This window comes from Protomyctophum parallelum (genome assembly GCF_964188405.1).
Source record: "Protomyctophum parallelum genome assembly, chromosome: 11".
Lineage (NCBI taxonomy): Eukaryota > Metazoa > Chordata > Actinopteri > Myctophiformes > Myctophidae > Protomyctophum > Protomyctophum parallelum.
In genome coordinates this window covers 46,748,897-46,761,676 of record NC_139707.1, presented here as the reverse complement: position 1 = coordinate 46,761,676, position 12,780 = coordinate 46,748,897, and the positions used below count along the sequence as shown (strand labels likewise).

The 12,780-nt window shown below is 42.8% G+C and overlaps 1 protein-coding gene across 1 annotated transcript in view; it reads right to left on the bottom strand.

Annotated features, from left to right (window-relative positions):
• The window catches only part of cavin2a (caveolae associated protein 2a), a 53,182-nt gene continuing 40,402 nt past the window's right edge, over positions 1-12,780 (bottom strand). The window contains exon 3 of the mRNA XM_083777075.1: positions 1-1,651. Within this exon, the coding sequence (XP_083633201.1) occupies positions 692-1,651 (960 nt within the window). The 3' untranslated portion in view covers positions 1-691. The remainder of the gene's footprint in view (positions 1,652-12,780) is intronic.

The window sequence follows — 12,780 nt, the reverse complement described above, 5'->3', positions numbered from 1 at the left end:
TCTCCCCATAAAGTCTCAGACATCCTGGCAAAACACACTGCATACGCACGCTGCCTGAGGCCAGTATACTTACTACCTTTGCCTAAGATTTACAATTTCTCACAAAGGCACCCAAAGAACAAAGAAGCTATTTGTCAGCGAGACAAATAGCCGGTCCAGATAAATATTGCAGGAGTAAAAGACTGTTAACTTGGCACAACATCCTGAAGATGGGCTTTTGCTGCTCCCGATGCTGGAAGTGAATTATGGCACCAATTGGCACCGCATTGTTGCTTTCTCTGGGCAGCCCCGCTACAGTTTCTAAGGAGCACCTGCTTCGGATAATAGGGCAGGCACTGGTAGCGTGGTTTGTGTATATGGTCCTCTGGTCAGGCGCTGCTAGTGTGGTTTGTGTATATGGTCCTCTGGTCAGGTTTGAAGCATGGACTTGTTGCCTACAGATTATGTAGGTTATGTAAGCTATCAGAGAAATCTACAAGGGTGACGGATGGTCAGAGACACTGCAGGACCTATACCTAAGACAATTTAATTTAAATGTAAGAATAGGATAGGATAGTCATATAAAGATAGCTTAGAATGGAAGGACAAGTTGTGCAGTGGGGGCGTTCAATATAGGGTACATAAAAGCCTCGTGGACAAAAGAAGGAAAATGGGTAACTTTATGCTATCTGAAATCATGTAATTATAAAGATTAAGCCACTTGCTCCACAGCAATGGTTGCTGTAGAAACGGGAGGATCTGTCACCACTTTGACAGGACTATCGGGGTGTTTCTCTGCTGCTTTCTCAACCACCACCTCCTCCTCTTCCTCCTCCTCCTCTTCCTCCTCCTCCTCCTCCTCTTCATCGTGCTCTGGGACGGCCAGGCCAGCGGGTCGATCGCCATCGACACTTTCCACGTCTCCGTTGACCATCACCTCCGCCTTCACGCTCCCCGGAGTGGAGGAACTGGGCATCTCCCCTTCCTCCTCCTCCTCCTCCTCCTCCTCCTCCACCGGACCTTCCACCAGGGGGCGCTCTCCGTTCTCCACCAGGGGGCGCTCTCCGTTCTCCACCAGGGGGAGCTCTCCGTCCAGGCCTCCCAGAGGAGGTATCTCCACGTGGACCATGTTGTCCCCGGGCGAGCCCCCGTCCCGCACGGGGACCTGCTCGCCGTCCCTCACCTTCCTGACGTTGAAGGTGATGGGAGACACCCGGAAGGAGGAGCTCTTGGAGGTGGGGCTCTTGGGGTGGTTCGGGGTGAAGCTCTTCTTGATCTTCTCGCGGCGGTCCAGAGGCACGATCTTGGTGCCGATCTTGTTCATCTTCTTCTCGATGCTCTGGCGCGAGAAGGCCTTCTTCAGGCTGTCCACCTTCTTCAGGCTGGAGCGCTTCAGCTTGTCGGCCCGGGACCTCTCGGGTCCCTTCTCCAGGCCGAAGGCGGCGTCGGCCTCCAGGAGCTCCTCCTCGTCGAGGTTCCCCATGGCGGCGGCGTCGTCGTCCTCATCGGAGGAGAGGCTGATGGTCTGGAGGGCTTCGTCCGGGCAGCGGTTGCCGTTGACGGAGCCAGCGACAGAAGGAGCGGGCAGGAAGGCTTCCGCGTCCAGCTGGCCGGGCAGGGGGGACTTCAGGGAGTCTTTAACGAAGACACTGGACGGGATCTCGTTGTCTTCCTATACAGGGAGACAGAAGAGAGAGAGAGAGAGAGAGAGAGAGCTTGGTTAAGACCTTGGTCTTGTGGACACGGTCATGTGAAAGAGAACGTGATTACTTGACCCTATAAGTTTTAGGTCAGCAAGAAATATGGAGCATTGATGCGTGAGACCGCTTGAACGAAAACGCTCCGCGACAGTTGCAGGGTTAGTTTACTGGGAGGAGGGAAACTGCGAAACTCATGATTATTATTGCGTCATCAAATTTCAGGTGTGTATACTCCCAAGCACTGTAACATTCCTCATAAACATTCTAATGGATGCTTCTACGTTCTACCACATGCTCTTGGCCGTCGTAAATGCATGTGAAAGTTCACGGAGCGCAATAGATTCTGACACGTTGAGCCGGGTTGGCGAGTGGAGGGCTCAGTCAGAGAGACCCGTCTCCACACGTCTCCGGCTCCGCGCCGTGTTTTCCTCGAGTCCTCTGAGGAATTCACCTGTTTCTCTGCAGGAGGCGAACGAAACGAACGCTCCCCCCTCCTGTTTGACTTAACCCATTCTGGGCGGGATCCCCTTTTGGTGTTTTAAACATTATGTTATAATTTAGCTATTGAAAAATAGCAGATCTGCAAGCTCATAGCGCGCCACCGAGTGGCGCGCTACGAGCTTGTAGGTCTGCTATTTTTGAAAAATCATGAACATGTGGTGCAAAGCTTTGAATATATACTCTTTCAGAGCGAACGTTTTTAACTCAAATCTTTGCTTCTGGGAGGGGTGGTCCCTGAAACAACACATTTTCAGATGGGGGTCAGCGGCCAATTTCATATATTTTTGGGGGTCCTTGACATGAAATATTGAGAACCACTGATATAGAAACATGAGGTTTAAAAAAAAAAAAGACATTTTAAAATTTTAATTTTTTTCTTTTTTTTTTTTTTCGACGTCAGGCCAGAATGGGTTAAGTTTGGCTCCATCCTTGCAACCAAAGAGCACATACTGTACATCATGGCCTTATAGAGGGTGTTTGAGAGAGAGATGGAGAAAGACGACCAGCAATAGAGAGGGAGATTATTGGAATAGCAGCACCCTCCCAGTGAGTGAGCAGGACTCGGAGCACTGAAACAAACATGCAAAACAACACATATCTTCCCTTTGACGTCCCACTGATTTAGGTGAGGTTTAAGGAGCCGTACTCGACTCGATCGTTTATTTATAGGCCAAGAAAGAGCATCATTTTTACCCATTCTGGACGGGTGTTTGAAGCATTATTGTTGTTATGCTTTATCTATTGAAAAAATAGCAGATCTACAAGCTCATAGCGCGGCACTATACGAGCTTGTAGATCTGCTATTTGTTTGAAAAATGGTGAAAATGTGGCGCAAATCATTGAATATAATATTCTTTCAGAGCAAATGTTTTTAACTTGAATCTTCTGGAGGGTGCCTGATTAAAAAAAAAAAAAAAAAAAAAAAGTTTCTATACAGAAAACGAGAGAAATAATTTTACAGTAAGACGTAAGTGTCGCAATCCTATTAAGACTATAGTAATGATGAAGTGTGACTATAGTGGATTCCAGTGGTTAACATTATGGGCTTTGCGGGCTTTGGAGCAAAGAGTCATCTGATGTGTGATAAGATGTTTCACGCCTTAAATACCAAGAAAGGAGCGTGGCTTCTCTTAATGTGTGTGTGGGTGGAGATCTGGAGGGTTTAAGTCTGTCAGTTGGGCGTTTAAGCATCGGTATGCAGAGGCACGCACGCACGCACGCACACCCACGCACACACCCACGCACACACACACACACACACTTGACACAGGAGAGTTGTACTGGTGCAGGTGACACATTCTGAAAGAGTCATTTCAGCTAAAGAGCTTAAAGGAGTAAAATGACTTATTTTCGATCAAATACACACCCCCATGAAGCCCTGAATTATTTTGTTTTTGTGATAATCCCTGAGCCAATAATTTGTTGACCTGCTCCCAAAGAGTAGGAGGAGACTCCAAAGAGTCAACCAGTCTTTCTATGACCACAACATTGGCTCAGGAATGCGACAAAAGAAAAGAAGCGAAACGTGAACCCTTGGCTTCATGGGGTGTGTAATTATAGAAAATAAGTCATTCTTTGGGTGAACTACGTCTTTAATATATAGCCACAATCTGAAATGTTGAGGTTTCCGTTCTTGGTGATTTTGTATTATTTATTTATTATTATGGCTTTTTTTTGTGTGTGTGTGTGTATGTGTGTGTGTGTGTGTGTGTGTTTGCCTTTGGTAGAAAGACCGACAGCATAGAGAGAGAGAGAGAGAGAGAGAGAGAGAGAGAGAGAATGGGAGTGACTTGCAGCAAAGGGTCTGGTCGGCCGGAGTTTCACTGTCAGGCCTTTAGAGTTTCATCACTTTCAACACAGGCTTATTTCTAAATTAGGAGCCATTTGTGTGCGTGTGTCCTACAGTGTCTCATCTTGAGGACGATTCTACAAATGTCTTCTAAATCCTGACAGTTTTCTGAAAAACCTCATGTTTCTATGTCAGTGGTGCTCAAACTATTTCATGTCAAGGACCCCTAGAATTATCTGTAATTGGCCGCCGACCGCCATCTGAAAATATGTAGTTCCAGGGACCCCCCCAGAAGCAAAGGTTTTGTTAAAAACTCTTTCAATGTCCCCTAGGGTAGATACCCTCACAAAAACATGCAGTAATCCTGGTCTCTAAACTGCCTCCCCCTGGCCAGCCGGGGCGCCTGATGGAGGGGAAAGGAACTGGTTGGAATAACGTGTCCCTTCCACGCGCTACGTCCAACCAGGGAAACCAGGGAAACCAGCTTGGACTCCTCATGCATAGAAGGAGGCATGAGGTCAGTCTGCTGCCCCCCCAGGTTGGCAGAGGAAGTGTAGCACCCAGGATTACATTAGATAATTGGCACCGGGTGAAAAAACTGGGTTTCAAAATCGTGGGATGAAAAAATTTGAGAAAAAAGCAAAAAAAAAGCTCTTTCAATGTTCAATTTAAAGAAAATAGCAGACCTACAAGCTCATAGCGCGGCACCGAGTGCTTGTAGATCTGCTATTTTTCAATAGCTAAACGTATAACATAATGCTTAAAACACCAAAAGGGGTTCCCGCTTGCAATGGATTAATAATGTGTGTGTGTTGTGCAAATGTGTTGTCAGAGTGAGCTTGCATCACTGTGTGTGTGTGTGTGTGTGTGAGAGTTCACAGCGAGCGGTGCACCCCACAGAATGAGAAGCAGCTGTAGAACTGTAGAGGAATGCTTGAAGTGACAGCACACACACACACACACACACACACACACACACACACACACACACACACACACACACACACACACACACACACACACACACACACACACACACACACACACACACACACAGCATGCCACAAGTTACTGGAGGACTGCGTAATTTCGTAACGCATACTTAAAAAGACTGGACCAACCAGACGGCCAGCAACGGGTCCCGCCCCTGCCAATTACTCATTCAACACCAATGGAAATGCTTCGGCTGAAAGAACAGCAATCATTCAACATTTGGGCTCCACTCCCTTTGCAAATTATGTCTTTCACCATCTAAAATAGCCAGTGGCGTGCACAGATAGACACTAGGTGGTGCTAGAGCATCCCCTGCCCTTTTGGCAATGTGCTCTAAAAAATATATATATATACTTTCTTAATTTGTAGTGTGTGGACCATGCGGTGACATTGATCAAATCTTGATAAAAAACGCTTCTACTATATTATTTAGGCCCCCCACAATCTAAAGCTATGTTTCTATGTCAGTGGTTCTTCGATTAAAGAAAAATAGCAGACCTACAAGCTCGTAGCGCGCCACTCGGTGGCGCGCTATGAGCTTGTAGATCTGCTATTTTTCAATAGCTAAAGCACCAAAATGCGCTGCACAAGGTGCCCTTTTTTACTTGAGCACCTGCCCCTCTAAATGTCTGTGCACGCCACTGGAAATAGCACACCAGCTTTTCAGACGGAATAATGTGTGTCATTCGTCTTGTCAATATTACCAAAGGACTGTCAAGAAGACATAAGTAGTCGTAGCATGTTTCAAAAACAGACTGAGATATAATTAAACAAAACAGTGAAAACTATGTGGCTGTATCTAGATGTGTAATGGTGCGATTAGACTGTTGTGTCACTCGCTGAAAAAAGTACAGTTTTTCCAACACCTCGTGATTTTTCCGTTTTGAACGTCAGTTATTTCCAGTGAGCAACGCTGTCGTACAACTAAGACCTATAATTTAGGCATAACCCATTCTGGGCGGGAACCCCTTTTGGTGAATTATGTTATAATTTAGCTATTGAAAATAGCAGATCTATACAAGCTTGCAGCGCTACGAGCAAATGTGGCCCAAATGTTTGAATATATTCTTTCAGAGTGAAAGTTTTTTGCTCAAATATTTGCTTCCCTGGAATGACATATATTCAGATGGGGGTCGGCTGCCAAATACATATAATTTTTGGGGTTCTTGACATGAAATATTGAGCACCACTGATATAGAAACATGAGGTTTTTCAGAAAAAAATACATTTTTTAAATTTCGACCTAAATGGCTTAACCACTTGAACACTATCATCGCTATTCTGGGGGAAACATTGGGCAGAAATTGCATATCGGCTCGGGGGAAAATATCTTGTGTAGAGGAAGTGCCTACAAAACTATGGAATGCACTTCCCATTACAATCAGAACAGCAGTCTAAACTATGTATATTATTCTGTTTGTTGTTGTAATGCAATTTGAAAGGTGCTATATAAATAAAGTTTTATTATTATTTATTATTATGGAATGCATGTTATATAGACAGCACTAGAATTGCTTACGCATGTTTCAAGAATACTACTTTTTATGCATGTGATTGTGATGTATTGCCATGCTTTTTTGTTCTTGCCTGATCGCTCTGGATTAAGAGCGTCTGCTAAATGCCTAAATTGTAAATTGTAAATTAAGCAGCAGTTCTCAACCTTTTCAGGGCCGTGACCCCCAAAAACTACATTTGAACTGGGGACCCTGACAAGCACTTGGAATGGACTATATTATGCATGCACGCCAAGTACTTAACCCATTCTGGACGGGGACCCCTTTTGGTGTTTTAACTAAGCATTATGTTATACTTTAGCTATTGAAAAATAGCAGATATATAAGCTCGTAGGTCTTGTAGGTCTGCTATTTTTGAAAAATCGTAAAAATGCGGCACAAATCTTTGAATATACATTTCAGAGCGAACATTTTTAACTAAATATTGGCTTCTGGGGGAGGGTCCCTGGAACAGCATATTTTCAGATGGGGGTCTGCGGCCAAATACAGATCATTCTGGGGGTCCTTGACATGAAAAAGGTTGAGCACCACTGACATAGAAACATGGGGTTTTCAGAAAAATGTTAGGATTTTGAAGCCTTTTTTTAATCGATCCAAAATGGGTTAAGTAATGAGTACATAAGTACAGTACTTGAGTAAATGTACTTAGTTCCATTACACCACTGGTATTACTACAGTAGTAGTAGTAATTCTATGCAGATGTGAATCACAGACGTTCACACCACCACAGCCCTTCATAACAGCCTATGGTAAATGAGATGATGTATGCCGATAGGAGCGCAGGTCACACAGAGAGGAAATGCCACTATAGGCCGTGTTGTTTTTTTCAGCTATAACATCCAGATACCCGACACCCCAAACCCAGGTTTTTACCTTGATGTGAACCATGCCGGCCGGGCATGATTCACGGCTCAGGTGTGAGCCAGGCATGTGCGGTACGTACGGCATCTCCCAGAGACGGCTAGTAAATCTGTCAAAGTAAATCTGTGTGTGTGTGTGTTTTTCTCTCTCTCTCTCGCTGGCTGAGAAAGAACAAAGCTCTGTGTGTCGTAGAGCTAAACGTTTGGTAATGCTCTTACAATTAGGTATTTCTTCCACGCAATTATGAATTATGCATGGTGAATTATAAGGTGCTATACAAATAAAGTTTATTATTATTATTATAGTTTTGTCCCCGAATGAGAAACAACAATAAGGCAGTAATTTAGGCCCGACGTTGAAATAAATAAAAAGTCTCCTGAAAGAATATACATTCAAAGATTTGTGGCCGCATTTTCACGATTTTTCAAAAATAGCAGACCTACAAGATCATAGCGCGGCACTCGGTGCCGCGCTATGAGCTTGTAGATCTGCTATTTTTCAATAGCTTAAACCACCAAAAGGGGTTCCCGCCGGTTAAACCTGAGGATTCTATTGCGTCGTTTATTTGGTGAAACCGGACAATACACTACATTACGCCATATCCACAGAGGTTACAGTTCAAACTATCTATTGGCACATTATATATATATATATATATATCTTTTTAATGGTTATTGTCTAATGGCACATTCAGCGGCCGCGGCACCAGGACAACCTGGGAAAATGTGTGTCTTTTTGTGTGGGTCCTGAATGGACAATGGACGTAAAGGTCATTAACCGTTGGAGTTCCAGTTGGCTCGGACACGTTGGTGGACGGGCAGAAACACGTACGTTGCTCTTTTGCTTGAGCTGAAAGCTGGATATAAATTTATCTTTGTATGGCTGTATACTGTATGTGTGCGCTCATGTGTGTGTGTGTGTGTGTGTGTGTGTGTGTGTGTGTGTGTTCCTGTGAGGGCGTGTGTGACTGTGTGTGTGTGTGTGTGTGTGTGTGTGTGTGTGTGTGTGTGTGTGTGTGTGTGTGTGTGTGTGTTAGGGCATTCACTTCTAGTCATTTTACTAGTTGACTAGTTTACTAGTCGACTAGTTGTTTAAAAATATATATCTTTTGGAAATAAATATTTGTACATTTAAAAACGATGTACATTGGTGACTATTATAACTATAATCTACCTGATCTTGAGGCCTACAAGTTGCTTAATGCCCTAGTGTGTGTGTGTGTGTGTGTGTGTGAGAGAGAGAGAGACGCGCAGCATAGGTCAAACATCAAGTCTACTTTCCTTACATTTGTTTGTATTTGCATGGACTGGAGTACCAAAACCTATAGGGTTAAGTGGACCAGGGGCCATTTTGGATGGTGTGACAATTTTTCCTTTTCTTCTCTCTTGCCGCCACAAGGAGTTATTCTAAAGGAGTTATTCTAAAGGAGTTATTCTAAAGGAGTTATTCTAAATTGGCTCTGTATTAACCCATTCTGACCTGAGATCAGATTCATACGAGGTTTCCACTGGACACACACTGGTCTGATTAAGGAGTTATTCTAAATTGACTCTGAGTTATTCTAAATTGACTCTGAGTTATTCTGAATTGACTCTGTATTAAGGAGTTATTCTAAATTGACTCTGTATTAAGGAGTTATTCTAAATTGACTCTGTATTAAGGAGTTATTCTAAATTGACTCTGTATTAAGGAGTTATTCTAAATTGACTCTGTATTAAGGAGTTATTCTAAATTGACTCTGTATTAAGGAGTTATTCTGAATTGACTCTGTATTAAGGAGTTATTCTAAATTGACTCTGTATTAAGGAGTTATTCTAAATTGACTCTGTATTAAGGAGTTATTCTAAATTGGCTCTGTATTAAGGAGTTATTCTAAATTGACTCTGTATTAAGGAGTTATTCTAAATTGACTCTGTATTAAGGAGTTATTCTGAATTGACTCTGTATTAAGGAGTTATTCTAAATTGACTCTGTATTAAGGAGTTATACTAAATTGACTCTGTATTAAGGAGTTATTCTAAATTGACTCTGTATTAAGGAGTTATTCTAAATTGACTCTGTATTACATTTCCGGTGATTGTCTGAATGTCCCAGAACTTGTTTCATGTAGCGTAGCTAATTATCTGCCAACCTTTGTGAGCTAAAAAAAGAAGAAAAAGAATAATAAAAAAAAAGACAAACCATAGCCAGTTCCAGCCATGTTGTCATTCTAGGAGGTGAAAGTTTTCAACTTTGTTTGTTTCTTTTGCAAAAATAGTGATATAATCTACCCACAAGCTCACAACATGCACTGTGAGCTTTAAAGGAGAATTCCATGCTAAAAGGCTTTCTTACCTTTCTTTGTAGTCGTTACGTCCCCACCAAAGAGGTCCAGGTGTTATTTTGTGCAAAAACTCCTTATTGGCTATTTCCCCTACCATAAGCCCTAAATTAATTGCATTGAATGGAATTGAATGGGGCTATGGGGTGCTAATTCGCTTATTTCCATTGAAATAAGTAGTAAAGTGTGCTGCTTGGGATATTATTTACATTATGAAGAGAGGATATATACAAAATAATAATAATTTTGAGCGATGGAAATAAGCAAATTAGCACAACACCCCATAGCCTCATTCAATTCAATGCAATTCATTTAGCGCTTATGGTAGGGGAAATAGCCAATAAGGAGCTTTTGCACAAAATAACACCTGGACCTCTTTGGTGGGGACGTAACAACTACAAAGAAAGGTAAGAAAGCCTTCTAGCATGAAATTCTCCTTTAAGGTCGGCTATCGCAAATAGTCATATGACAAAGTATAATCAGGCTTATGGTTGTTATGAATTAATTTTGAAAGGATGCCCCAAGTGGATCGATCTGGTACTGCACTGTCAAAAACCAAACCAGAGCAGCATCAGATTGCATCAGAGCGGCACCAAAAACAATGTCATCATCAGTCACCCCCCCCCCCCAGCTCCCCCCCCCTCCCTCTACTTAAGGAGAGATTATCAACATTAAGTCAACCTTTCAAAGAAGTATTTTGTACATATATATAATATACTGTTTGACCTCGTTTGGTGGAGTGTGAGGTCTGTGAGGTCTGACCTCACAGACCTCACACCGCGCTTCAGTTCCTAGCGGGAATTCCCGTTAATTAATGTGTCCTCAATACAAAGACTCATTAGGAGCTGTGTGCGCACGCACGCACGCACGCACGCATGCACGCACGCACAAACGCACGCACACACAAACTCAACCATGTGAGATTAGACCCAGTGTCTACAACAAAAACATTAGCCTGAATAGGAGGAGGGGAACAGAAACTAGAGAGAGAAAGAAAAGAAAATAAATGAATATTAATTGAGAGAAGTTTATTGGTCTGAAAACAAAGTTAATTTACTGCGACATGCTACGGCCCCCGGGCCTCACAGTAAAGACACAGAACACAGTGAAATGCTGAGCGTTCATTCATCTCAGAGCGAGGGTGTACAAATCTAACCTTAATGTCTTTTAGAGTGTAGAGTAGAGTTTCAAATGAACACAGACTGCATATGAGAACAACAGTTCCCAAATAGAATAACCTATTAAGACCTGAGCTGAGTTTCTTTTCCCTTTTTGCCTCCTTTATGATGAATTCCTGTTCTGTTCTTTAACTATATAGAAGTGTCTATTTGTACGTCTCTAAATGTTTTTGATGAATTGAACAAGGTGGACCCTGTTGTAAACAAGTGTAATGCTTAATTGGGGTCGTCCACTCACAGTTAACAGTCTTTGTATTGAGTTTGTGCTTGAAATGTACTGCAATTCTGCAAACGGTTAATAAATATTCCAATCAATCAAAAAAAAAGCTCCATTCTACAAATGTTAAAATTTGTCTGCGCTAAATCATGACAGTTTTCTGAGAAACCTGTTGTTTCTATATCAGTGGTTCTCAAACTATTTCATGTCAAGGACCTCCCCAGAAGCATAGATTGGAGTTTAAAAACCATTCGCTCTGAAAGAATACATATAGTCAAAGATTTGCGCCACATTTTCACGATTTTTCAAAAATAGCAGACCTACAAGCTCATAGCGCGCCACTCGGTGGCGCGCTACGAGCTTGTAGATCTGCTATTTTTCAATAGCTAAAGCATAGAACAGAATGCTTATAAAACACCAAAAGGGGTTTCCCGGCCGAAATGGGATAAAGCAGCCGTTCTCAAAGTGGGGTCCAGGAACAAAATCACACATACTGTAAAACAGGCATGTGTGCACAGTGCACACATGGACATCAAAGGGGGCTGCATCCCCTGCCCTTTTGCCCATCTGTAAAAGCCCTTCCGTCTCCAGACCATGAATGCAGTATTTACTAATACTATGCCCCCCCCCCCACCCCCCACCCCAGACCCCCCCCCCCCCCCCCCTTTGCTGTACAGGAAGGCAGCATTCAGGAGAAACTGCCTTTTCCTGACCTTTTACTGATACTGAACGCAGCATTTTGCGTGGAAAGAATTTGTCCTCCTATGTGTAGAAACCCGTGTGCCGCATTTCAGTATAGCTAAAGAGTACGGGGGGCATGCCCCGCAAATATCTGATCTACAAGCTCTCAGCGCAACGCAGCACAACATGTTGAGAGCTTGTAGATCTGCTGTTTCTTTTTTTTTTTTTTTTTGCCAAAAGTGCCCTTTTAGGGGAATTCCCCCCCCCCCCCCTCTCTCTCTCTACCATTCTTTGCACGCCCCTGCAGTAAAACCACTATACTGTAACACCACAGACAGAAGAGTACAATTACATAAACCAGTTACATAAGGGAAGACCTCTCTCTCTCACACGTGTGCAACAGAGTATGAACGATAATATCGTCTGGGAATATTATTCTGAAGCTGTCAACATCACAGATACCCCTCCTTTTTTCTCTCTCTCTCTCTCTCTCTCTCTCTCTCTCTCTCTCTCTCTCTCTCTCTCTCTCTCTCTCTCTCTCTCTCTCTCTCTCTCTCTCTCTCTCTCTCTCTCTCTCTCTCTCTCTCTCTCTCTCTCTCTCTCTCTCTCTCTCTCTCTCTCTCTCTCTCTCTCTCTCTCTCTCTCTCTCTCTCTCTCTTCTCTCTCTGATATATTATCATATTTACATGTCTTCTGTGGTCTCTAACATTACACCTATAGCTACATGTTTAAGCATTTATTTCATATTTACATGTCTTCTGTGGTCTCTAACATTACACCTATAGCTACATGTTTAAGCATTTATTTCATATTTACATGTCTTCTGTGGTCTCTAACATTACACCTAGCTACATGTTTAAGCATTTATTTCATATTTACATGTCTTCTGTGGTCTCTAACATTACACCTATAGCTACATGTTTAAGCATTTATTTCATATTTACATGTCTTCTGTGGTCTCTAACATTACACCTAGCTACATGTTTAAGCATTTATTTCATATTTACATGTCTTCTGTGGTCTCTAACATTACACCTATAGCTACAT